We start from the raw sequence: 24187 nt of genomic DNA on the forward strand, positions 1-24187 counted from the left end.
CTATAGTGGCCCTCTGGAGTGAGTGTGGAACTATAGTGGCCCTCTGGAGTGAGGTGTGGAACTATAGTGGCCCTCTGGAGTGAGTGTGGAACTATAGTGGCCCTCTGGAGTGAGTGTGGAACTATAGTGGCCCTCTGGAGTGAGTGTGGAACTATAGTGGCCCTCTGGAGTGAGTGTGGAACTATAGTGGCCCTCTGGAGTGAGTGTGGAACTATATAGTGGCCCTCTGGAGTGAGTGTGGAACTATATAGTGGCCCTCTGGAGTGAGTGTGGAACTATAGTGGCCCTCTGGAGTGAGTGTGGAACTATATAGTGGCCCTCTGGAGTGAGTGTGGAACTATAGTGGCCCTCTGGAGTGAGTGTGGAACTATATAGTGGCCCTCTGGAGTGAGTGTGGAACTATAGTGGCCCTCTGGAGTGAGTGTGGAACTATAGTGGCCCTCTGGAGTGAGTGTGGAACTATAGTGGTCCTCTGGAGTGAGTGTGGAACTATATAGTGGCCCTCTGGAGTGAGTGTGGAACTATAGTGGCCCTCTGGAGTGAGTGTGGAACTATAGTGGCCCTCTGGAGTGAGGTGTGGAACTATAGTGGCCCTCTGGAGTGAGTGTGGAACTATAGTGGCCCTCTGGAGTGAGTGTGGAACTATAGTGGCCCTCTGGAGTGAGGTGTGGAACTATAGTGGCCCTCTGGAGTGAGTGTGGAACTATAGTGGCCCTCTGGAGTGAGTGTGGAACTATAGTGGCCCTCTGGAGTGAGGTGTGGAAATATAGTGGCCCTCTGGAGTGAGTGTGGAACTATAGTGGAACTATAGTGGCCCTCTGTAGTGAGTGTGGAACTATAGTGGCCCTCTGGAGTGAGTGGGGAAATATAGTGGCCCTCTGGAGTGAGTGTGGAACTATAGTGGCCCTCTGGAGTGAGTGTGGAACTATAGTGGCCCTCTGGAGTGAGTGTGGAACTATAGTGGCCCTCTGGAGTGAGTGTGGAACTATAGTGGCCCTCATCGTCAAATACTGATATAGTCGAATACTGATATAGTATTGATTTCAGCTACTCACTAGTATTTTTAGTCGTTGTTTTTTTTATGTCCAATGTATTTGTATTTGTATTTAGTTTTGAGCTTGTAGGTCGGCTATTTTTGCTACGACAGTAATATGCAATGTGGCCCTCTGGAGTGAGTGTGGAACAGTAGTCTATATATAGGGCTGTACCTTACACATTTTTGCCACTGGGGGCGCTAGTGAGTAATTTATGTTAATTTATGTTAATGTATTCATACATTCCATACATTCCATACATTCCATAACTCATAAACCCATAACTCATAAAATCATAAATATAATTAGCATAATAATAATTATAAAATTCCACGCATTCCCTAAATTCCATGCATACCTTAATGTTTATGTATGTGATGTATTGCCATGCTTTTGTTATTGCTTAAGTGTTAAGCTTAAGTGTTTTATATCATTAAATGTTTAAGTCTGTCCCTATCTCTCCCTATCTCTCTATGTCCCATTCATGTCACAGCCTGTGACCCCCTCCCTCTCTCTCTCTGTCCCCTGCCTGCGTGTTTTCAGGAAGGGGGGGTTGTCCCTCAGACAGACAGACTCCAGGTGTGCATAGAACAATAGAAAGTTTAGATTAACCTCTATGTGGGGTGGGGGTGGGGGGTCCCTTATCTTTTAGAAGTGCCAGCTGGCAGTTGTAAACCCCTCCCCCCTCAAAACATCTGTTTGTTGCGTTAATGTGTTAATTAGATGTAGTTAAAACCGGGGGTGGGGGATCCCTTATCTTTTTGATGTGCCAGGTGCAGTTGTAAACCCCCTCCCCCATCATTAGAGGGGGGTGGGGGTCCCCTTCTCTTTGAAAGTGACAGGTGACAGGTGACAGGTACCAGGTGACAGGTGACAGGTGACAGGTGCCAGGTGCCAGGTGACAGGTGACAGGTGACCGATGACAGCAGCTGACAGCTGACAGGAAAACACACAGCTTTTGTGTTGGTATAACCTAACATTGCAATTTCCAGGTGCATATATACGTTGGAGTATTGGGTGTACAGTAGGTGTACACTATTGAGTACAGGTATGAAAAAATAAAAGTATGAATAAATTATGCAAATTTAAAAAATAAAATGAATTTAAGCAAAACTTATAATGAAAAATAAAGAAATAGGAAAAGGTTTGTACAATGGTTGGCTAGATATTAGGTGTATAGATTCTATTGAGTTGTGTAGGCTCTGAGCTAACCTGTGTATGTATACAGAACCTGTGACATTAGGGGACCAATATTTTCTGCTATTATTGTTACCCTCCAAACGTGTTGATGCTCTTAACATGTACCCTTGAAGTTGTGTATTTGTCCAAGATTTGCGGATTGTACATTTGTACAATATGGTTATGATCATTGGGACCAGTTCAAGTAGTGATTATTACTTTCATGCAGCATATGACCAAGTTGTATATAGTTATAGTTAGTACATGGATTCCAACCATGAGGCCCGAGTTCTACTCTTTGTGTGGGAAATATAAGTTTATGTTTTCAATTATAGTGAAAGTTAATGATACCCCATAGTGGCCAATATCTATAGAGATGATTACACTGCAATACCACTTATGACCTGATGTGATTTCAGCCCCCATAGTGCAGTGGTTTTCAAACAATAGGCCGGGGGCCACCGGGGGGTCCTTGAGTGGGTGGGTGAGGTGATCCCTCTGCAGCTAAATCATGGAGAGTTGGTAACCAATTGGACTTGAGAGTTGTAAAAGGAAATCAAATGGTACCACAAAAGTTCAAATATTGCAAAGTTATTCTGTCATTTTTGTAGTTACGGCGCTTGTAGAAATGTTTGGAATAACGATCATGATATTTTTAAAATAAGCCCACCGTTATGATCCATGGCTATATCACTCATCAAGCTTTACATCTAGACAGTTTCTTCAATGGGTAATATTCAGCACGAGACATCGATGATTGTGTTATAGGCAGTGTTGGAACTAGCGCCCAAGTACATTAAGCCTACATACTTTACATAACGAAACTACTTTTTTCTATAACTTGTAATGTGACTCTTATAGTTATCTCTTATAGCTACTGTGTTCTCAATGTGTGAGTTAGTAGTTACCCATATTGCGTAATCTAATCCAAAGGAACCGTCTCCTTCTCCTGCCAGTGCGGAGTCTGTCATGCAAACTGCCATGGTGCGCTGAGTGCACCCCCGAGTGGGACACATTCCACATGAGAAAGAAAAAGTGGCTTCCACAGGGCATAACGTCATATAATCAACAGAATAATAATTACTTACTTAGGCCTGTCTGTGCATGGGGGCAGGGTATCAGTATTATATCGATATCATTAGACTGGATATTGTCTGTGATTTTGGATATTGTACTATTGGCATAAGTGTTAAGAGTAGAGCTTAAAACACACCACAACTGGACAAGTGACATTAGGGAATATGTTTTCTTTGAACAACATTGGTTATAGGTAACTTGAATATTAACAGCTGTAAATACAGCTGACTGTATCGGTGAACAGGTCCAGACTTACAGTATAGCATGAAGATCAGTTATACAATGCAGCCTGACTATTTTCACCTAGCTATAACATTTTCCCTCCCCATACATGATAAAATCACCCGCGTGCAACTGTGCACATAGATAGATGGAATCCCTCTCGTTCATACTTAGCCCATAAGCACTCCACTCCCCCTTAGCCCATAGCACTTGACGTAGCACATAACCGAGCCTCAATGATCTTACAGGCATATTCAAAAGGCATAACTTATGTAATTTAGATAGTATTATATGTAGTATACAAGATTACAAGATATTACACTATGTAGAAGGGAGTTCCACCCTTGCCTCTAGCCTATGGTCAGTCTGGTCAGTCTGGTGTATCTCAGAAGCAGGACCGGGTACATGCAGAACATTGTCACTTTTTACTTGCACCCTGTTATTAAACTAAGGGCTTAAATTGTCTGAGCTGCTCAGTGCCTTCTTTTTCATAGATATTACACGGTTAGACTGAGGTTATTGACTAGCGTATTATTCTTGGCAACCTTTTATGTATTTGATGCATTACCTTGGGGAGGGGGTCCTTGCTCGCTGTAAATTGCTCTGGATTCAGAACATCGGTTAAATAAATGCCTAAACTGTAAAATTGTAAACTACATAGCGATGCTATTACAACAACACGAGAATTACACAAAATCAAAGGCTACACAAAAAACAAAACAAAACTTGACAAAACAAGCACAAACCATAAAAACACAAGATGTACATTAAACAAAAAAAAAATTATGACAACATATACGTAACACAAACAACAAAAATAAGAAACAAAACACATTATGAAAAAAGAAAACATGGATACAAAAACAGAACACAAAACAAAACTTAACAAACAAATCACAAAAACACAAGACATACATTAAACAAACATTATGACAACATGAAGCACAGAATTCAAAACTCAACGCAACACAACAAAATAATACAAGACATACATTAAACAAAAAATGATGACAACATGAAGCATACAGAATTCAAAAACACAACACAAGCTTTTGCTCATTATCACAAAACAGTATAAATCAAAAGTAAGCACAAATATCAAAAGTGTTCAAATGTACATGTATGGAGGTTAGATTTGACGGAGGGGCACTATAGTGCAGCCTCCAACTTTTCAGCCTAGCCTAGAGGTGGAAAACTGTTTCATGTTTTATCAAAATATGCTAATGTTACACAGTAAATGTGTAAAACACATTTTATATTACTCCTCCAGATTCTGCCCCAAAGAAAAATCCCACAATTTGTTACATAGTATCTCTATAGTCATGTGTTCAGGAAGGATCTATCCGATATTTCATATTCCATCCTAATTGTCTAACATTGGCTTTCAAAGTTTACAGTATTGACCCTGTTTTGAACAAAGAATCATCAAATCATGAACGCAGTGTGTAATTTATGTGAAATCATTGGGGTTCATCCATCTCTACATTTTTCTTAAGAAAACCGTGTAATGGGGCCCTAGTAAAACTCTGTACTTTTCTTGGAGTCCTTTCAATGCTTTTTAGCTCTTTCAAGGTTATTTATCTGTTGATCTGTATGATTGTTCGTACATTCCTACAGATACACTTAAAACTAGTATGAGTGTATGCTAATGTTGATTGACCGGAAAGTATGTACATGAACATATAGGTTACATCGATATGATATACATGCTTACTTTAAACATGTACTAGCTTGTATAATCTTGTAAACCCCAAAATATCGAAAATATATCGTTGGTGTAGTTTGCCTTGAGAAATGAACATTCACCTCTGCTGAAGTAAACATGCTGATTCAACAGTGTGTCACCAGGTATAAAACTCGAAAGGACTAGCTTACATGTTAGACATCTGTGCTGGTCATCCACCCCAATATGAATCATGTTAGCAGGGTCCCCCTAGCCATGCAAATTTAGATTTAGATTTTAACCCATAATTAATGTTTGATTTGATTCTGGGGACATTGGTTGTTGGAGGTAGTCCACACAATACGGCATCATGGGCATACGTAGAATTGTCATCATGTGCAATATTACGGCATCCGTCAGTATAGTTCATCCAATTAATTCAGTCTGCCATAGATCCATCAAAATATGGATCTATACCAGTGGGTACATATTGTCTATGTTTATAAATTATTCTGTCAAAAATTGTGGGTCGTCCATTTTCGGGGTTTAAGTGGAATGGTGTTTCATCTTCATTAGAGGTGTAATACGGATTTGCATTAAAAGTAGAAAATGGGTTTCTTGTTGTTGTTTTGCCAGAATCCGGTTCTAGTAGACATGACCGTCTGTTATCCATACCCTAAGGTTAGGGTTATCCGTGGTTGCCAGGAACGTTTGTGATGGTTGTATGGGATGCAATGAGTTATTTTGTAGGATCTCTGTGAGTATCTGTGACGGATACACTTTGCTTACACTATAACACACTAATGTATGTGGATACTAGGTACCTCCTAGGTACTAGGTTCCGAGGGGTGGGTCATTCAATTTCAATTCAATTTCAATGGATCCACATGAACCAGTAATAGTGACAGTGGTTCAAAACAGTATTCTCCCATACCATTTTAATTTCTGTAAGACTGGTTATAAGTCATTTTAGAAAATGTCTGTAAACCCCCAACTACTGTATAGTGATGGATTGAATATTAATTTAATACATTCTGGTATTCTGAATTCTCCTAGAGTCTGATACACTACCAGCCACAACATAAACATTAAGGTATGAAATTATTATATATTTTACCATGTGAGAAACTAACTCTACATTTTAGTAGTTTAGTAGTTTAGTTCTAATAATATAGCATACCGTCTCTATAGCCTGATAGACTACCATATATTGCTATGTCTAAAGAAATCTGAGATGAAATAATATTTTGATGAAACAATATTTTTATTTAGCAAGAAAAACATGAAATTATATTTGACATACATATTTACACAGGTATGTTACACAATACATGTAGTAGTAGTAGTCGTAGTCATGTAGTTAAAAAAAAGAAAAAAAGAAGATAACATAATATACACAAACATTCATTAAATAAAAACATTTAGTTTTCTCAATACAGTACATACAATGTATAGTATGTACAATATGTGACAATAACAGGTCATCAAACTATTTGCAATATATGCAACTATGCAAGCGGGTCATTCATCGGGACATTAGTTATGTCTTTGATTTTTGCGTGTATATAGGGTAAATCCTTCAGGTCATGCAGAAAACATCTGCATATTCCATGGATTCTCGACAGTGGTGCTACAATTCCGTGAGTTTCCAATACCTTCATAACCCTAGGTATAAATTCATCAGTCCATAGTTTTTTCATTAAATCTTTAAAATGATTGTAGAAGTAATATCTAGGCGTAGGGCCTAAACATGAATGTTCGGTTTGACTAGGATGATCTATTTGACAGCCATGGCAACCCTCTTTCATATGCTCAGTTATAACCTTTTCGAGTAGTTTAACAACCCGTATTTTCATAATATCTATATGTACTGTACTGATCACCCCGTCATTCTCATCCATAGTCAGGGGCAAATTCACTGGGGATGGCGTCGAAAGCACTGTTGAGGTGGTTGGAGTGTCATGGGGGACGGGTGAATTTGTGGATAATAGGTCTACCCTCTCAAAATATTCAGCGTCCCCCTTATCATAGCCCCAAAATGCCCTCTCATCATATTCATAGTCTTTGTCCATATCATCATATTCATCGTCTTCGTCCGTATCCCCAGTACTGGTGGGATTCCACCATGATGGTGTCTCATACACAGTCCGCCGAGGGTCCATCCACCAAGCTTTGTCTCCTCCACTTGAGCTGGATTCTCCCACTGAAAAAGTAGAGTCCTCCATGGTGAATGATCAATGATCATATCGCAATTGCATGCATGGAGTATAAGACAACGGTGTATAAGGAAGAGGAGGAGGAGTTCGCCTTTTACCTATAGTGTAGGAGGGGTGGGCGTAGTATCTGCAATTGTTGGTGCGTCATTTTCCAGGCTGTCGTCAGGCATTGAGAATAATGTAGCGCCAGCCGGTTTTGCGAGATCGATACCAGTAGGCCTATTAGGTATATAATCACCGAACGAAAACCCTGTACGGCCGGTAGGGCATGCCTGGTAATCCACACGCCTAGGGTTATTTTCAGTGACTGCATGACTGACATGACTAAACCCCCTAATACGGTCTTCAAGCAAAGTTATCTTTCGCCTCTCTCTAGTTGCTTTGAAAAAATCAAAACCTACTCTCAATACATGCCTTAGAATCCCCAAATCTTTCACGTCAACGGATAGTTGAATAGGGAAGTCTTTTTCTTTTTCCATAATACTTTTAGGAATTTGAAGCGGAGTAGCGCCTTGAGATTTGTATCTCAATAACAACCATAAATTTGATCTAGAACAATCCACGATGAACCCCTCTGCTTTATTACGAATAGGTATTGTATCGTCTACGCGTACAATTTGAGATGGTTCTATATAATCTAGATGTATTTTTGATACCAATTGCAAATAATTACAGAACTCTAGAATAGCTGGTACCAATTTCTCATATTCAGATTCATAAACTCGTATGTAAGGCACTCTGTCTTCAAACATACTAACCCCTGCTTCCAATGTATATAGTTCGATATACGGGTAGTATATGAATGGTGAGAATGTCATTCTTATTTTCCTCCCCTCAGATAAATCCCAAACCTTTCTATCATCGTCTTGATAGCAGGTAGAGTAAATTCTTCTTTCTTTCTTTCGTTCTTTCATTTCAGAGCTCTTTCAGTGTCTCAATGTCTCAATGTCTCACGCTTTGACATGTATCGTATATTACGGAGTAGCCTATGCTATACACCCCCATGGTATTTGGTATTTAACAACACCCTCAGAGAGGTGGAGCCTTCCAATTCTGGTTATGTAAAACACCTTTATTCATGGCTGACCTTTGAGGTTCAGCGCTGTTTTATAGGTCTACACCCACAGCAAAAGAAGGAAGGACCATTCACCATGGCATAATCCTAATTAGTTACAATAGTTACAAAGCTTAGTATACTACCCACGTAAGAACCTAGCTAGAATCTAACACAGGTAATAGTGAATAAAAACTAAAAACAACAATCAAAATATGTTTGATATTTTTATTTAGCGAGAAACATAACATATATTTACATAGGTATGTTACATAACACATTTAATAGACATGTCAAATTAAATCATATAGTACAAAATGGGTAAAGCAATCATACTGCTTAGATTATACAGTTCAATACTATTAGCGTGCAATCGTTGAGTTGTCAATGATACAGTTCAATACTATTAGTTTGCAATCGTTGAGTTATCAATGATGGTTTTATCTAGGTCTAGGTAAAAGGATAATCATATCTATCAGAGATTAATGTACTAATGTATCTCTAACAGGCCCCTTCATGTGAATCTCTGTTTTTCTGTTCGTGTTCGATATCCCATAATTTTAATGCAATCTTTATATCTTTAACATTCATGCGACCCATTCCATATGTGGGGACATGAAGAATGTCATCCATTCGGTTCATCCATTTAGTTTTGGGTTTCATCCAGCTAGTTCTGGGTTTCACCCAGTTAGTTTTGACTGTAGGTGAAGCAGACTCCGAGATCCAGGCCTTGGGTGCAGCTATAGGGGATGTTGCATCCTCATCACCAGAGTCTGCAGGGGATGGCAGTGGTTTTGAATAGTTCTGTGTTTCATAGTTCGGTTCTGGTGCGTGAGGGGATTGTGATGGGTAGTTGTCCAATTTGTCCATTTTCGGAGTTTTCTTGCTTGTAGTCAAGTCCAACGGTTCAATCGGCGCAAAATACTTGTTGTCAGGATCGAATATTAGCCCCTCCAAATCAGAGTCCACTATGTCCTCCTCATCATCCTCCACCAGGTCGTCCTCATCAATTATCGGCATATGGATGCTTAACAGTTCACCAGTCATGACCTCGTCCTCCATTCTCTCTTCGTATAATTTGAGATCCGGTGTATAGACCAATCTGTCCTCTTGCAGATTCACATACCCCCATACTTTGAAAGGATCGTATGCGTCGAATATAGGTACGATAGATGTATTTGCATCGATTGGTTCGGTTGACGATAACGGCTGGTGTTCCACTGATTCATTATGGGACCGTCGTTTATCCATCGCCTCCATGACTAATATTGAGAGGAAATAATTGATGAAAAAGGTTGTTTCTTGAGGAATTATCTCCTAACCTTATCTTTCTGACGTGAATAAGCCTAGCTGTCTTTTCTCCGCAAGCATAGCATGCCTACAGATCAGCAGGCCACCCTTTTAAATAGGGACATGACTCCAAACACCACGCCCCCCCACCTCGATGTTATTCAAATCTGTTTACAAAGCTACAATTCAAGATGCCAAGTTGCCAACAATAACATGTCTCTTTGAATAACCCCGTCATCAGAAATGAATCCACTTTCATGTCAAGAATGCGCCATTTATCGTCCATTATGTTTTCATGTGGTCCTATTATGTTTTCCGCACACATACGAGGTCGCGGGGTTACAGCTCCGATAGACTCAGTGTATTGCACTCTCAGCGTCTTCAGAGTAGGGAAACGGGCTAATAACCGATCGTCTTGCATCATCGTTAGAAACTCTATGGATTGGCCGTTGCTCATAATGTTATCCATAAGTTGAGTTACTGAATCGTAACTTCCAGAACGTATCAACCCCGTTAGGGTCCTACGCTCGCTGTATGTGATTAACATTGACTCATAAAGTAAATTTAATACATAGTCGGTGTGTGAAATAATAATTTCACAAAATATACCAGTGTTTTTTCTTAGCACTAGTCTTGCATCCATTATCTCCATGATGGCTTCTACCGGCATGTCCGCTCACGACATGGTTAGGGGGTAAGCTCCATTTGATGGGGGCGTTTTAGTAAATAGATATAGTATACATAGAGTATAGACAAAATATTATTTCATCTCAGATTTCTTTAGACATAGCAATATATGGTAGTCTATCAGGCTATAGAGACGGTATGCTATATTATTAGAACTAAACTACTAAACTACTAAAATGTAGAGTTAGTTTCTCACATGGTAAAATATATAATAATTTCATACCTTAATGTTTATGTTGTGGCTGGTAGTGTATCAGACTCTAGGAGAATTCAGAATACCAGAATGTATTAAATTAATATTCAATCCATCACTATACAGTAGTTGGGGGTTTACAGACATTTTCTAAAATGACTTATAACCAGTCTTACAGAAATTAAAATGGTATGGGAGAATACTGTTTTGAACCACTGTCACTATTACTGGTTCATGTGGATCCATTGAAATTGAATTGAAATTGAATGACCCACCCCTCGGAACCTAGTACCTAGGAGGTACCTAGTATCCACATACATTAGTGTGTTATAGTGTAAGCAAAGTGTATCCGTCACAGATACTCACAGAGATCCTACAAAATAACTCATTGCATCCCATACAACCATCACAAACGTTCCTGGCAACCACGGATAACCCTAACCTTAGGGTATGGATAACAGACGGTCATGTCTACTAGAACCGGATTCTGGCAAAACAACAACAAGAAACCCATTTTCTACTTTTAATGCAAATCCGTATTACACCTCTAATGAAGATGAAACACCATTCCACTTAAACCCCGAAAATGGACGACCCACAATTTTTGACAGAATAATTTATAAACATAGACAATATGTACCCACTGGTATAGATCCATATTTTGATGGATCTATGGCAGACTGAATTAATTGGATGAACTATACTGACGGATGCCGTAATATTGCACATGATGACAATTCTACGTATGCCCATGATGCCGTATTGTGTGGACTACCTCCAACAACCAATGTCCCCAGAATCAAATCAAACATTAATTATGGGTTAAAATCTAAATCTAAATTTGCATGGCTAGGGGGACCCTGCTAACATGATTCATATTGGGGTGGATGACCAGCACAGATGTCTAACATGTAAGCTAGTCCTTTCGAGTTTTATACCTGGTGACACACTGTTGAATCAGCATGTTTACTTCAGCAGAGGTGAATGTTCATTTCTCAAGGCAAACTACACCAACGATATATTTTCGATATTTTGGGGTTTACAAGATTATACAAGCTAGTACATGTTTAAAGTAAGCATGTATATCATATCGATGTAACCTATATGTTCATGTACATACTTTCCGGTCAATCAACATTAGCATACACTCATACTAGTTTTAAGTGTATCTGTAGGAATGTACGAACAATCATACAGATCAACAGATAAATAACCTTGAAAGAGCTAAAAAGCATTGAAAGGACTCCAAGAAAAGTACAGAGTTTTACTAGGGCCCCATTACACGGTTTTCTTAAGAAAAATGTAGAGATGGATGAACCCCAATGATTTCACATAAATTACACACTGCGTTCATGATTTGATGATTCTTTGTTCAAAACAGGGTCAATACTGTAAACTTTGAAAGCCAATGTTAGACAATTAGGATGGAATATGAAATATCGGATAGATCCTTCCTGAACACATGACTATAGAGATACTATGTAACAAATTGTGGGATTTTTCTTTGGGGCAGAATCTGGAGGAGTAATATAAAATGTGTTTTACACATTTACTGTGTAACATTAGCATATTTTGATAAAACATGAAACAGTTTTCCACCTCTAGGCTAGGCTGAAAAGTTGGAGGCTGCACTATAGTGCCCCTCCGTCAAATCTAACCTCCATACATGTACATTTGAACACTTTTGATATTTGTGCTTACTTTTGATTTATACTGTTTTGTGATAATGAGCAAAAGCTTGTGTTGTGTTTTTGAATTCTGTATGCTTCATGTTGTCATCATTTTTTGTTTAATGTATGTCTTGTATTATTTTGTTGTGTTGCGTTGAGTTTTGAATTCTGTGCTTCATGTTGTCATAATGTTTGTTTAATGTATGTCTTGTGTTTTTGTGATTTGTTTGTTAAGTTTTGTTTTGTGTTCTGTTTTTGTATCCATGTTTTCTTTTTTCATAATGTGTTTTGTTTCTTATTTTTGTTGTTTGTGTTACGTATATGTTGTCATAATTTTTTTTTTGTTTAATGTACATCTTGTGTTTTTATGGTTTGTGCTTGTTTTGTCAAGTTTTGTTTTGTTTTTTGTGTAGCCTTTGATTTTGTGTAATTCTCGTGTTGTTGTAATAGCATCGCTATGTAGTTTACAATTTTACAGTTTAGGCATTTATTTAACCGATGTTCTGAATCCAGAGCAATTTACAGCGAGCAAGGACCCCCTCCCCAAGGTAATGCATCAAATACATAAAAGGTTGCCAAGAATAATACGCTAGTCAATAACCTCAGTCTAACCGTGTAATATCTATGAAAAAGAAGGCACTGAGCAGCTCAGACAATTTAAGCCCTTAGTTTAATAACAGGGTGCAAGTAAAAAGTGACAATGTTCTGCATGTACCCGGTCCTGCTTCTGAGATACACCAGACTGACCAGACTGACCATAGGCTAGAGGCAAGGGTGGAACTCCCTTCTACATAGTGTAATATCTTGTAATCTTGTATACTACATATAATACTATCTAAATTACATAAGTTATGCCTTTTGAATATGCCTGTAAGATCATTGAGGCTCGGTTATGTGCTACGTCAAGTGCTATGGGCTAAGGGGGAGTGGAGTGCTTATGGGCTAAGTATGAACGAGAGGGATTCCATCTATCTATGTGCACAGTTGCACGCGGGTGATTTTATCATGTATGGGGAGGGAAAATGTTATAGCTAGGTGAAAATAGTCAGGCTGCATTGTATAACTGATCTTCATGCTATACTGTAAGTCTGGACCTGTTCACCGATACAGTCAGCTGTATTTACAGCTGTTAATATTCAAGTTACCTATAACCAATGTTGTTCAAAGAAAACATATTCCCTAATGTCACTTGTCCAGTTGTGGTGTGTTTTAAGCTCTACTCTTAACACTTATGCCAATAGTACAATATCCAAAATCACAGACAATATCCAGTCTAATGATATCGATATAATACTGATACCCTGCCCCCATGCACAGACAGGCCTAAGTAAGTAATTATTATTCTGTTGATTATATGACGTTATGCCCTGTGGAAGCCACTTTTTCTTTCTCATGTGGAATGTGTCCCACTCGGGGGTGCACTCAGCGCACCATGGCAGTTTGCATGACAGACTCCGCACTGGCAGGAGAAGGAGACGGTTCCTTTGGATTAGATTACGCAATATGGGTAACTACTAACTCACACATTGAGAACACAGTAGCTATAAGAGATAACTATAAGAGTCACATTACAAGTTATAGAAAAAAGTAGTTTCGTTATGTAAAGTATGTAGGCTTAATGTACTTGGGCGCTAGTTCCAACACTGCCTATAACACAATCATCGATGTCTCGTGCTGAATATTACCCATTGAAGAAACTGTCTAGATGTAAAGCTTGATGAGTGATATAGCCATGGATCATAACGGTGGGCTTATTTTAAAAATATCATGATCGTTATTCCAAACATTTCTACAAGCGCCGTAACTACAAAAATGACAGAATAACTTTGCAATATTTGAACTTTTGTGGTACCATTTGATTTCCTTTTACAACTCTCAAGTCCAATTGGTTACCAACTCTCCATGATTTAGCTGCAGAGGGATCACCTCACCCACCCACTCAAGGACCCCCCGGTGGCCCCCGGCCTATTGTTTGAAAACCACTGCACTATGGGGGCTGAAATCACATCAGGTCATAAGTGGTATTGCAGTGTAATCATCTCTATAGATATTGGCCACTATGGGGTATCATTAACTTTCACTATAATTGAAAACATAAACTTATATTTCCCACACAAAGAGTAGAACTCGGGCCTCATGGTTGGAATCCATGTACTAACTATAACTATATACAACTTGGTCATATGCTGCATGAAAGTAATAATCACTACTTGAACTGGTCCCAATGATCATAACCATATTGTACAAATGTACAATCCGCAAATCTTGGACAAATACACAACTTCAAGGGTACATGTTAAGAGCATCAACACGTTTGGAGGGTAACAATAATAGCAGAAAATATTGGTCCCCTAATGTCACAGGTTCTGTATACATACACAGGTTAGCTCAGAGCCTACACAACTCAATAGAATCTATACACCTAATATCTAGCCAACCATTGTACAAACCTTTTCCTATTTCTTTATTTTTCATTATAAGTTTTGCTTAAATTCATTTTATTTTTTAAATTTGCATAATTTATTCATACTTTTATTTTTTCATACCTGTACTCAATAGTGTACACCTACTGTACACCCAATACTCCAACGTATATATGCACCTGGAAATTGCAATGTTAGGTTATACCAACACAAAAGCTGTGTGTTTTCCTGTCAGCTGTCAGCTGCTGTCATCGGTCACCTGTCACCTGTCACCTGGCACCTGGCACCTGTCACCTGTCACCTGTCACCTGGTACCTGTCACCTGTCACCTGTCACTTTCAAAGAGAAGGGGACCCCCACCCCCCTCTAATGATGGGGGAGGGGGTTTACAACTGCACCTGGCACATCAAAAAGATAAGGGATCCCCCACCCCCGGTTTTAACTACATCTAATTAACACATTAACGCAACAAACAGATGTTTTGAGGGGGGAGGGGTTTACAACTGCCAGCTGGCACTTCTAAAAGATAAGGGACCCCCCACCCCCACCCCACATAGAGGTTAATCTAAACTTTCTATTGTTCTATGCACACCTGGAGTCTGTCTGTCTGAGGGACAACCCCCCCTTCCTGAAAACACGCAGGCAGGGGACAGAGAGAGAGAGGGAGGGGGTCACAGGCTGTGACATGAATGGGACATAGAGAGATAGGGAGAGATAGGGACAGACTTAAACATTTAATGATATAAAACACTTAAGCTTAACACTTAAGCAATAACAAAAGCATGGCAATACATCACATACATAAACATTAAGGTATGCATGGAATTTAGGGAATGCGTGGAATTTTATAATTATTATTATGCTAATTATATTTATGATTTTATGAGTTATGGGTTTATGAGTTATGGAATGTATGGAATGTATGGAATGTATGAATACATTAACATAAATTAACATAAATTACTCACTAGCGCCCCCAGTGGCAAAAATGTGTAAGGTACAGCCCTATATATAGACTACTTGGAACTATATAGTGGCCCTCTGGAGTGAGTGTAGAACTATATAGTGGCCCTCTGGAGTGAGTGTGGAACTATAGTGGCCCTCTGGAGTGAGTGTGGAACTATAGTGGCCCTCTGGAGTGAGTGTGGAACTATAGTGGCCCTCTGGAGTGAGGTGTGGAACTATAGTGGCCCTCTGGAGTGAGTGTGGAACTATAGTGGCCCTCTGGAGTGAGTGTGGAACTATAGTGGTCCTCTGGAGTGAGGTGTGGAACTATAGTGGCCCTCTGGAGTGAGTGTGGAACTATAGTGGCCCTCTGGAGTGAGTGTGGAACTATAGTGGCCCTTTGGAGTGAGTGTGGAACTATAGTGGCCCTCTGGAGTGAGTGTGGAACTATAGTGGCCCTCTGGAGTGAGTGTGGAACTATAGTGGCCCTCTGGAGTGAGTGTGGAACTATAGTGGCCCTCTGGAGTGAGGTGTGGAACTATAGTGGCCCTCTGGAGTGAGTGTGGAACTATAGTGGCCCTCTGGAGTGAGTGTGGAACTATAGTGGCCCTCTGGAGTGAGTGTGGAACTATAGTGGCCCTCTGGAGTGAGTGTGGAACTATAGTGGCCCTCATCGTCAAAGTTGCCCACCCCTGACGATCAGAAATCAGCAGAGAGAGACCGACGTTTGCGCTACTCTATGCCGTATTGAAGTTGACTCAGACCCAGACGTTAATTATTTCCCTGGAAATAAAAACGTCTGGGTTTCCGAGGCTAATGCCGCCCCTAATGAAATGTTTCTGTCCCCCCCTCTCCAGAACAAACTAAAGGACCTCCCACCCTGGTCTCTGGTGTTTCGATTGGTCCACCAAGTGGCTCTGGGCATGAACTACCTTCACAGTCTGACTCCTCCCCTCATCCACCGAGACCTGAAGCCTGGCAACGTGCTGCTGGACTCAGGACTGAATGCCAAGGTGAGCCTACTGGTGGTCTGAATGGGTCTACACCTGGTGGTCTACACCTGGTGGTCTGAATGGGTCTACACCTGGTGGTCTACACCTGGTGGTCTACACCTGGTGGTCTGAATGGGTCTACACCTGGTGGTCTACACCTGGTGGTCTGAATGGGTCTACACCTGGTGGTCTACACCTGGTGGTCTACACCTGGTGGTCTGAATGGGTCTACACCTGGTGGTCTACACCTGGTGGTCTGAATGGGTCTACACCTGGTGGTCTACACCTGGTGGTCTGAATGGGTCTACACCTGGTGGTCTACACCTGGTGGTCTGAATGGGTCTACACCTGGTGGTCTACACCTGGTGGTCTGAATGGGTCTACACCTGGTGGTCTGAATGGGTCTACACCTGGTGGTCTGATGGGTCTACACCTGGTGGTCTACACCTGGTGGTCTGAATGGGTCTACACCTGGTGGTCTACACCTGGTGGTCTACACCTGGTGGTCTGAATGGGTCTACACCTGGTGGTCTGATGGGTCTACACCTGGTGGTCTACACCTGGTGGTCTGAATGGGTCTACACCTGGTGGTCTACACCTGGTGGTCTACACCTGGTGGTCTGAATGGGTCTACACCTGGTGGTCTACACCTGGTGGTCTGAATGGGTCTACACCTGGTGGTCTACACCTGGTGGTCTGAATGGGTCTACACCTGGTGGTCTGAATGGTCTGCAGGTCTACACCTGGTGGTCTACACCTGGTGGTCTACACCTGGTGGTCTGAATGGTCTGCAGGTCTACACCTACACCAAATATACAAAAAACAGGAAATCATGTAAGGAGGTAAAAGGGAAAGGAAACATATACAGTGAGGGTGGGGGGGGGGATTCATATTTTATTTACGAGGGGCCAGTTTGGAATCGCAGCCGTCCGTAGGTGCCCTTTGAGAGCGGTTTTGAAGGAGTCATGGGATTCACGTCTTAGTCAAGTCTTAGTGGTTGTTGGTGGTTTGGTAACATTTAGTCAAGTCTTAGTGGTTGTTGGTTTGGTAACATTTAGTCAAGTCTTAGTGGTTGTTGGTGGTTTGGTAACATTTAGTCAAGTCTTAGTGGTTGTTGGTTTGGTAACATTTAGTCAAGTCTTAGTGGTTGTTGGTTTGGTAACATTTAGTCAAGTCTTAGTGGTTGTTGGTGGTTTGGTAACATTTAGTCAAGTCTTAGTGGTTGTTGGTTTGGTAACATTTAGTCAAGTCTTAGTGGTTGTTGGTGGTTTGGTAACATTTAGTCAAGTCTTAGTGGTTGTTGGTGGTTTGGTAACATTTAGTCAAGTCTTAGTGGTTGTTGGTTAGGGTTTGGTAACATTTAGTCAAGTCTTAGTGGTTGTTGGTGGTTTGGTAACATTTAGTCAAGTCTTAGTGGTTGTTGGTTAGGGTTTGGTAACATTTAGTCAAGTCTTAGTGGTTGTTGGTGGTTTGGTAACATTTAGTCAAGTCTTAGTGGTTGTTGGTTAGGGTTTGGTAACATTTAGTCAAGTCTTAGTGGTTGTTGGTGGTTTGGTAACATTTAGTCAAGTCTTAGTGGTTGTTGGTGGTTTGGTAACATTTAGTCAAGTCTTAGTGGTTGTTGGTTAGGGTTTGGTAACATTTAGTCAAGTCTTAGTGGTTGTTGGTTTGGTAACATTTAGTCAAGTCTTAGTGGTTGTTGGTTTGGTAACATTTAGTCAAGTCTTAGTGGTTGTTGTTGGTTTGGTAACATTTAGTCAAGTCTTAGTGGTTGTTGGTTTGGTAACATTTTCATTTTCATATAGGAGCAAAAATTATTTAGTATTAGCCGTGGTTGAAGTGTTTGCAACATGGTGCAAACACGTTATCAAGATGGTCGATAAGCGACAGTAAAGACATATAAAATGCTTATTGTACTGTTAAAGAACAGGTCCATAAGCGACAGTAAAGACATATAAAATGCTTATTGTACTGTTAAAGAACAGGTCGATAAGCGACAGTAAAGACATATAAAATGCTTATTGTACTGTTAAAGAACAGGTCGATAAGCGACAGTAAAGACATATAAAATGCTTATTGTACTGTTAAAGAACAGGTCGATAAGCGACAGTAAAGACATATAAAATGCTTATTGTACTGTTAAAGAACAGGTCGATAAGCGACAGTAAAGACATATAAAATGCTTATTGTACTGTTAAAGAACAGGTCGATAAGCGACAGTAAAGACATATAAAATGCTTATTGTACTGATAAAGAGGGAACTGGCTGACGACATGGAAAAGAATAATGACCTCTGTTGACAGGCTGAGTGTACCAGGACACAAACTGTACCCCTTGTAGGTTCAAGCATGGTCGGTCACTCCCTCTGTCAGTTGAAATTGCCTTGTCGGGTTCCCCTCTACCGTTACAGCGGAAAATTCAGGAATATGTTGTGGTGCAGTCAAATCCCAGGGCAATACCGCGGCTCGCCGATAAGGCCCAGGAAATGTACTGTTCAGTTGAGTGAGAGAGCACCACTCTCTCCCTGCTACACGGCTCGCATAGAGAGAGGAGCAGCCCCTTCTCACAGGAAAAACGGCAAGAGTTCCCAGCGACTCGCCTGAGGAGACTACTTGCTGCTACTTCCCGGGGTAGCCTGCTGATCCACTGTCCACTGATCACTTGTCCAGCATACACGTGGTGAAATAGGGTTTGCAATATGGCAACCCTAAACATGGCATGTTTATACATTACATTATATACATTTACTCACCGGAATAGATGAACAGAAAGCAGAAGTTGTTGTAAATCCAAAAAAGAGTTTATTTCTCCAGAAGATCAGCAAATATACGGTTTACAGGAAAAATTATTAAAAGACAAAAAACAAAATGATAGAAAAATACAGCGGGAAAAAATGACTAAGATCAAATCTAAAAAAGGGAAAAAAGGTACAATGTGACTGGGATCCTAATACAGAGAACTGCTCACCCAAGAGAACACTGTTAGAATGAAAAAAAAAAGATCCCCTCTGTCTCTAGCCTACCTCCTCAAATACCCCCCTATGCTCCCCTTATCTTGATTGATCATCTTTTTTGGGTCTGCCCTCAAACCTTGTTATTATAAACACTTCAACAGGTTAAGCCTTCTCCAAAACTTATTACCCGCCTGTTCACCTTTCAACAATAATGAGTCAGAAACCCCTAGTACACACATTGTAACATACGCCTAACCTACTGATTTAGCATTTTATACAAAAAGCACTGATTAATTACTTAAAACCACTCACTACTCTACTTTTTTTGGCAGGGAGGCGAAAATATCTTCCCCTTTCTTTTTTTTTAAATTAAACTTTTAAGCCATTAAAATACAAACAATTAATAAGAACCACATCCCATTCAGAGGAGATCCGTACATGAGTAACTGTTTGTGCACTTATACATCACATTGTAACAAAAACTAACAAAACAACATCTTAACATGCAACACAAATAACTGAAACAAAAAAAAAACCAATCAACCAGAACGCTCTCTGCTTTGAGACATGGGAGGGGCTGGGGTGCCACCCTTCCTTAAACTTTTGACCGTCAGGGGAGGGGGTAGGGAGGGCGATCGTTAACACCTAGGTCAGTCATACACACAACCTGTAACTTTACTATCTATCCCCTTTCTCTCCAGACTGAAACACAGTAAAACAAAAACAAAACCAAACTTAACACAAACTTCTGAACAAAACCAAAACCAAACTTCTGTTTCTCTTATTACGCTTATACAAGTTATCATAGTTAAATCCCACCCAACACTTTAGTGAACAACAAAAATGATCTCATCCACTTTAATAGTTGATCACCACTAAACCGTCAATCACTCTGCTACATCAGTGGGCCTGTTTGTGGATCTTCAATAGTCCATGTTCCTGCAGTATGGTCTCACCAAGGGTCCGCCCTGGCTCCTCCCGTTACCTCCCCCAAATCTCCCTTCAGATATGGCACCTTCGACCCTTCTCCTGAGCTGGGGTTCTGGCCTTCTCTGGTCGGCCCTCAGATCTCTATCTCTCCCCCCAACTCCAGCACTGTAATCCCCCGTAGATGGAGGAGGAGATTTACGAGCCCTGTCACCCTGGCCAGATCGACCCTCCTGCCCATAATCCTTTTGAGGTGACTCACGAACCCTGGTGTACACATTGTAAGCCCCGCGACCCCAATGTTGTTGTGCACGTTCACGCCCGGTATACAATCTGGGGAAATTCCCCTCGAAGGGGGAGGGCTGTACCGTCTGCTGGTTAGGCGGCCCCTTCTTCAGCTGAGAGTTGCCCTGAGAGTTCACTGGCCCCTGACCTGTGACCAGCGGTTGCCTCTCGCTACTTCCTCCAACCCTGGCGTCTCGCTTTCCACCCCTTTTGACTTGAGCCCAGGTAACTTCACCGAGGCCTACTGCCGGCCTGTTCACACCTCCAGGAGAGACGATGGTGGCGCAACACTCGGTCAACGGTCAACCCTTTAACACTAGGGTGTGTGTGTGTGTGTGTGTGTGTGTGTGTGTGTGTGTGTGTGTACGTGTGTGCATTTGTGTGTGTGTGTGTGTGTGTGTGTGTGTGTGTGTGTGTGTGCGCGTGTGTGTGCGTGTGTGTGCGTGTTTGCTTGTGTGTGCGTGTGTGTGCGTGTGTGTGTGTGTATGTGCGTGTGTACGTGTGTGTACGTGCAGAGATGGGATTTGAAATACGTATTTGAAATACTTTTTTGTATTTTGTAATTTGTATTTTGCTGGGATGGAAGAAATTAGATGTATTTTGTATCTAAATACTTTCAGATCTAGTATTTTCTGTATTTCAAATACATAAAATACTCTTTTTTGTTTTAATGTAATTTTATTCTCAAATGTTAAAAATGTACACAGCCTCAGGTTTAAACTGTAGGGGCAAAATACATGCACCCACGCACACAACACAACACAATGTGTGATGTCACTTCTGATTGGCTTACACTCAAATTGAACCACAAATGAGAGGCAGAGTAGGGCGGGCCTTGAGTTGAGACTTTACCTCACATCTCCAAGTTGCAACTAAATGATTACTTGTGGACATTTCCCCAGAGATATAATTAATCTAAACATGATTATTGGATATTGCAAGCTAAGGCAAGCTTACAACATGACATATTTAAATATTAGTAAAGTAGTGGAAGGTGGAGGGAGGCTTTAGAGCTGGGCATGTCTGACTCTGTGGACAGGCAGAACATGTGGACACATGGAACTGAACAGAACAGGGCACACCAAACAACCAACATGTTATAATAAATATATTTGTTCTACTGTGTAGAGCCTAAATGTGCAGGTGCAGTACTATTTCAACACAGTGTGGGTGTATAATTCTATTTTTGGTGTTTTGTTTGGCTGGATCAGTCACAAAAAACACACCTGACTGCAATTAATGTCATTAAAAAGTAACAGTTGCCACCTAGTGGCACAACTGCTGTTTGTTTTAAACAGCAGTTCAATATAAAACCTGTCCATGCACTCTTTGAACTCTTAATACTTTAAACTAGACCATTTACATTTTAGATGAGTCACCACTTTTATGAGTTTATAGTAAATCAGCTTTCAAAAGACCGTAGGTTTTGTTTTTGGCTGGGTGGACCAGCCTTCATCCAATCAGGATAGAGAGGGGCCTTCCACCAATCAGGATCGAACGGGGCTTGGTGTGTGTGCTGTTAGCCTGTTGCGTGTCCCCCCCCCACTGTAGTGCGTGTGCATGTGCACATTTCCAAATCACCCAAATCACTGAATGCTCCTTTAATTGATAATCTATTCATCATTCGTCATTAGTATCTTGTTTACTTATCTTGTTTTTTATTGTTGGTTTAAATGTACAATTGGTGGTAGGCCAGAGGCCTAATCAATCAATCAATCAATCTCTTTCTACATTTTTCTAGAAGTCAAAGAGGAGTGACAGTGATGAATCAGATGGCCCATCTTTGTTTGGTAATCTATGAGTTGCCATTCCTTTGTGGGTCCTGTTTGATACAGTTTTAGCACATTGATTTGCTTAAAATATAAAGTGTATCATTCTAACTCTTAGCCTGCCGCCATTAATTAATCCCTCGATTGCGTATTGCCATGGTTTAATCACGCGTGACACTTACTTTGAAGAGCCAAATATCCGTAATCGCATTTTACTATGAAACCATTCCGTGTGTGTTGACGAAGCTGGTGCTCGTTCTCTCGGTCGGTGGTGGAAAAAGTGGACCGCGAGTATCACAGCGCCTGCTACAGGCCGTTGAAAACGCTTGTCTGGGACAAAGCGTCCTCTGCAATGTCGCTTCTGTGAGATAAAGCCGTCTGAAACCAGAGCCGGCAATGTAAGTGGATGCGCGCGCATTTTCAAAATGGCCGCGCCCATTGTGTCAGAAGCATAACAAAGCTAACTGACGGTAGATTTCGATACGATCGTATTAAAACATGCATTAATGAATACATCGCTGTTAAAACGGCTTTTCCGTTTGTGGCAGGCTACAAGATTCTACGTTTTAAAATTCCTATGTTCCTGGCGGGTAAACGATTAAAGGACCACTTCACCACTTTTCAACATCTCTTCATATAATTGGTCCTCACTAATGTTCATGATAAAACACCACCATTTTTTCCTACTCAGTCTGTGTCTCATAGGAGGGCTTTGGGCAGTTCGGACACCCGTCCACCAGTGACATCATCATTAGGCATATTTTTTTTAAACAAGATTTGTTTTAAAATACATTTAGATTTGTATTATCGTGAGAATGATGGCTTCAACTTTTGCATTGCAACTTTTCAGAAAAAGAAAGCCTGCCGTTTCTATTAGCTTGGATTCACCATCGATGATGTCACTGGTGGACGGGTTTCTGAACTGCCCACAGCCTTCCTATGAGACACATACTGTGTAGGAAAAAATTGTGGCATTTTATCATGAACATTAGTTAGGACAAATTATAGGAAGAGAAGTTGAAAAGTGGTGAAGTGGTCCTTTAATAATCTTCAATGTATTAGACATTCTGACAGGTCATTAATTTAATATTTGGCAATCAATTATGAATTTACTTATCATTATATACATTTTCATGAAAATGTATTTTCATGTATCTTCAAAATACAAAATACGTATTTGTATCTCAAATACATTTCTCAGACCATCATTTGTATTTTGTATTTAAATAAATTTTTTGACCCAGTATGTATTTTGCCCATCTCTGTGTATTTGTGTGCGTGTGTGCGTCAATTTAACTAAGCTGCAGACCTTCAGAAATCAGAAGTGACATTAGCACTACTGTAAGGCGAATGGAAGCGGACTCAAGCCCAGACTGTTTTTTCTTCTCTTCCTCTGGGTTTCCGAGGATATTGTGGTATTGGTTCTATGCCAGGGGAATAGGTAGATTTTCTGAAATGTACCACTCAATCCTCCCACCCTCTGTACACCAAATCAATGTCTCTCTCCTTCCCCTCTCTCTCTCCGTCTCTCCCCCTCTCCCTCTCCCTCTCCCTCTCTCTCTCTCTCTCTCTCTCCCTCTCTCTCTCCCTCTCTCCCTCTCTCTCCTC

The 24187-nt window shown here is 40.7% G+C and overlaps 1 protein-coding gene across 1 annotated transcript in view; it reads left to right on the top strand.

Annotated features, from left to right (window-relative positions):
- LOC306935035 (receptor-interacting serine/threonine-protein kinase 3-like) overlaps nt 1-24187 on the top strand; it is a gene marked incomplete at both ends in the record, with an annotated part of 90758 nt that overhangs the window by 11981 nt on the left and 54590 nt on the right. The window contains one exon of the mRNA XM_079517856.1: nt 16511-16666. Within this exon, the coding sequence (XP_079373982.1) occupies nt 16511-16666 (156 nt within the window). The remainder of the gene's footprint in view (nt 1-16510; nt 16667-24187) is intronic.

This window comes from Electrona antarctica (genome assembly GCF_951216825.1).
Source record: "Electrona antarctica genome assembly, chromosome: 13".
Classification (NCBI taxonomy): Eukaryota; Metazoa; Chordata; class Actinopteri; order Myctophiformes; family Myctophidae; genus Electrona; species Electrona antarctica.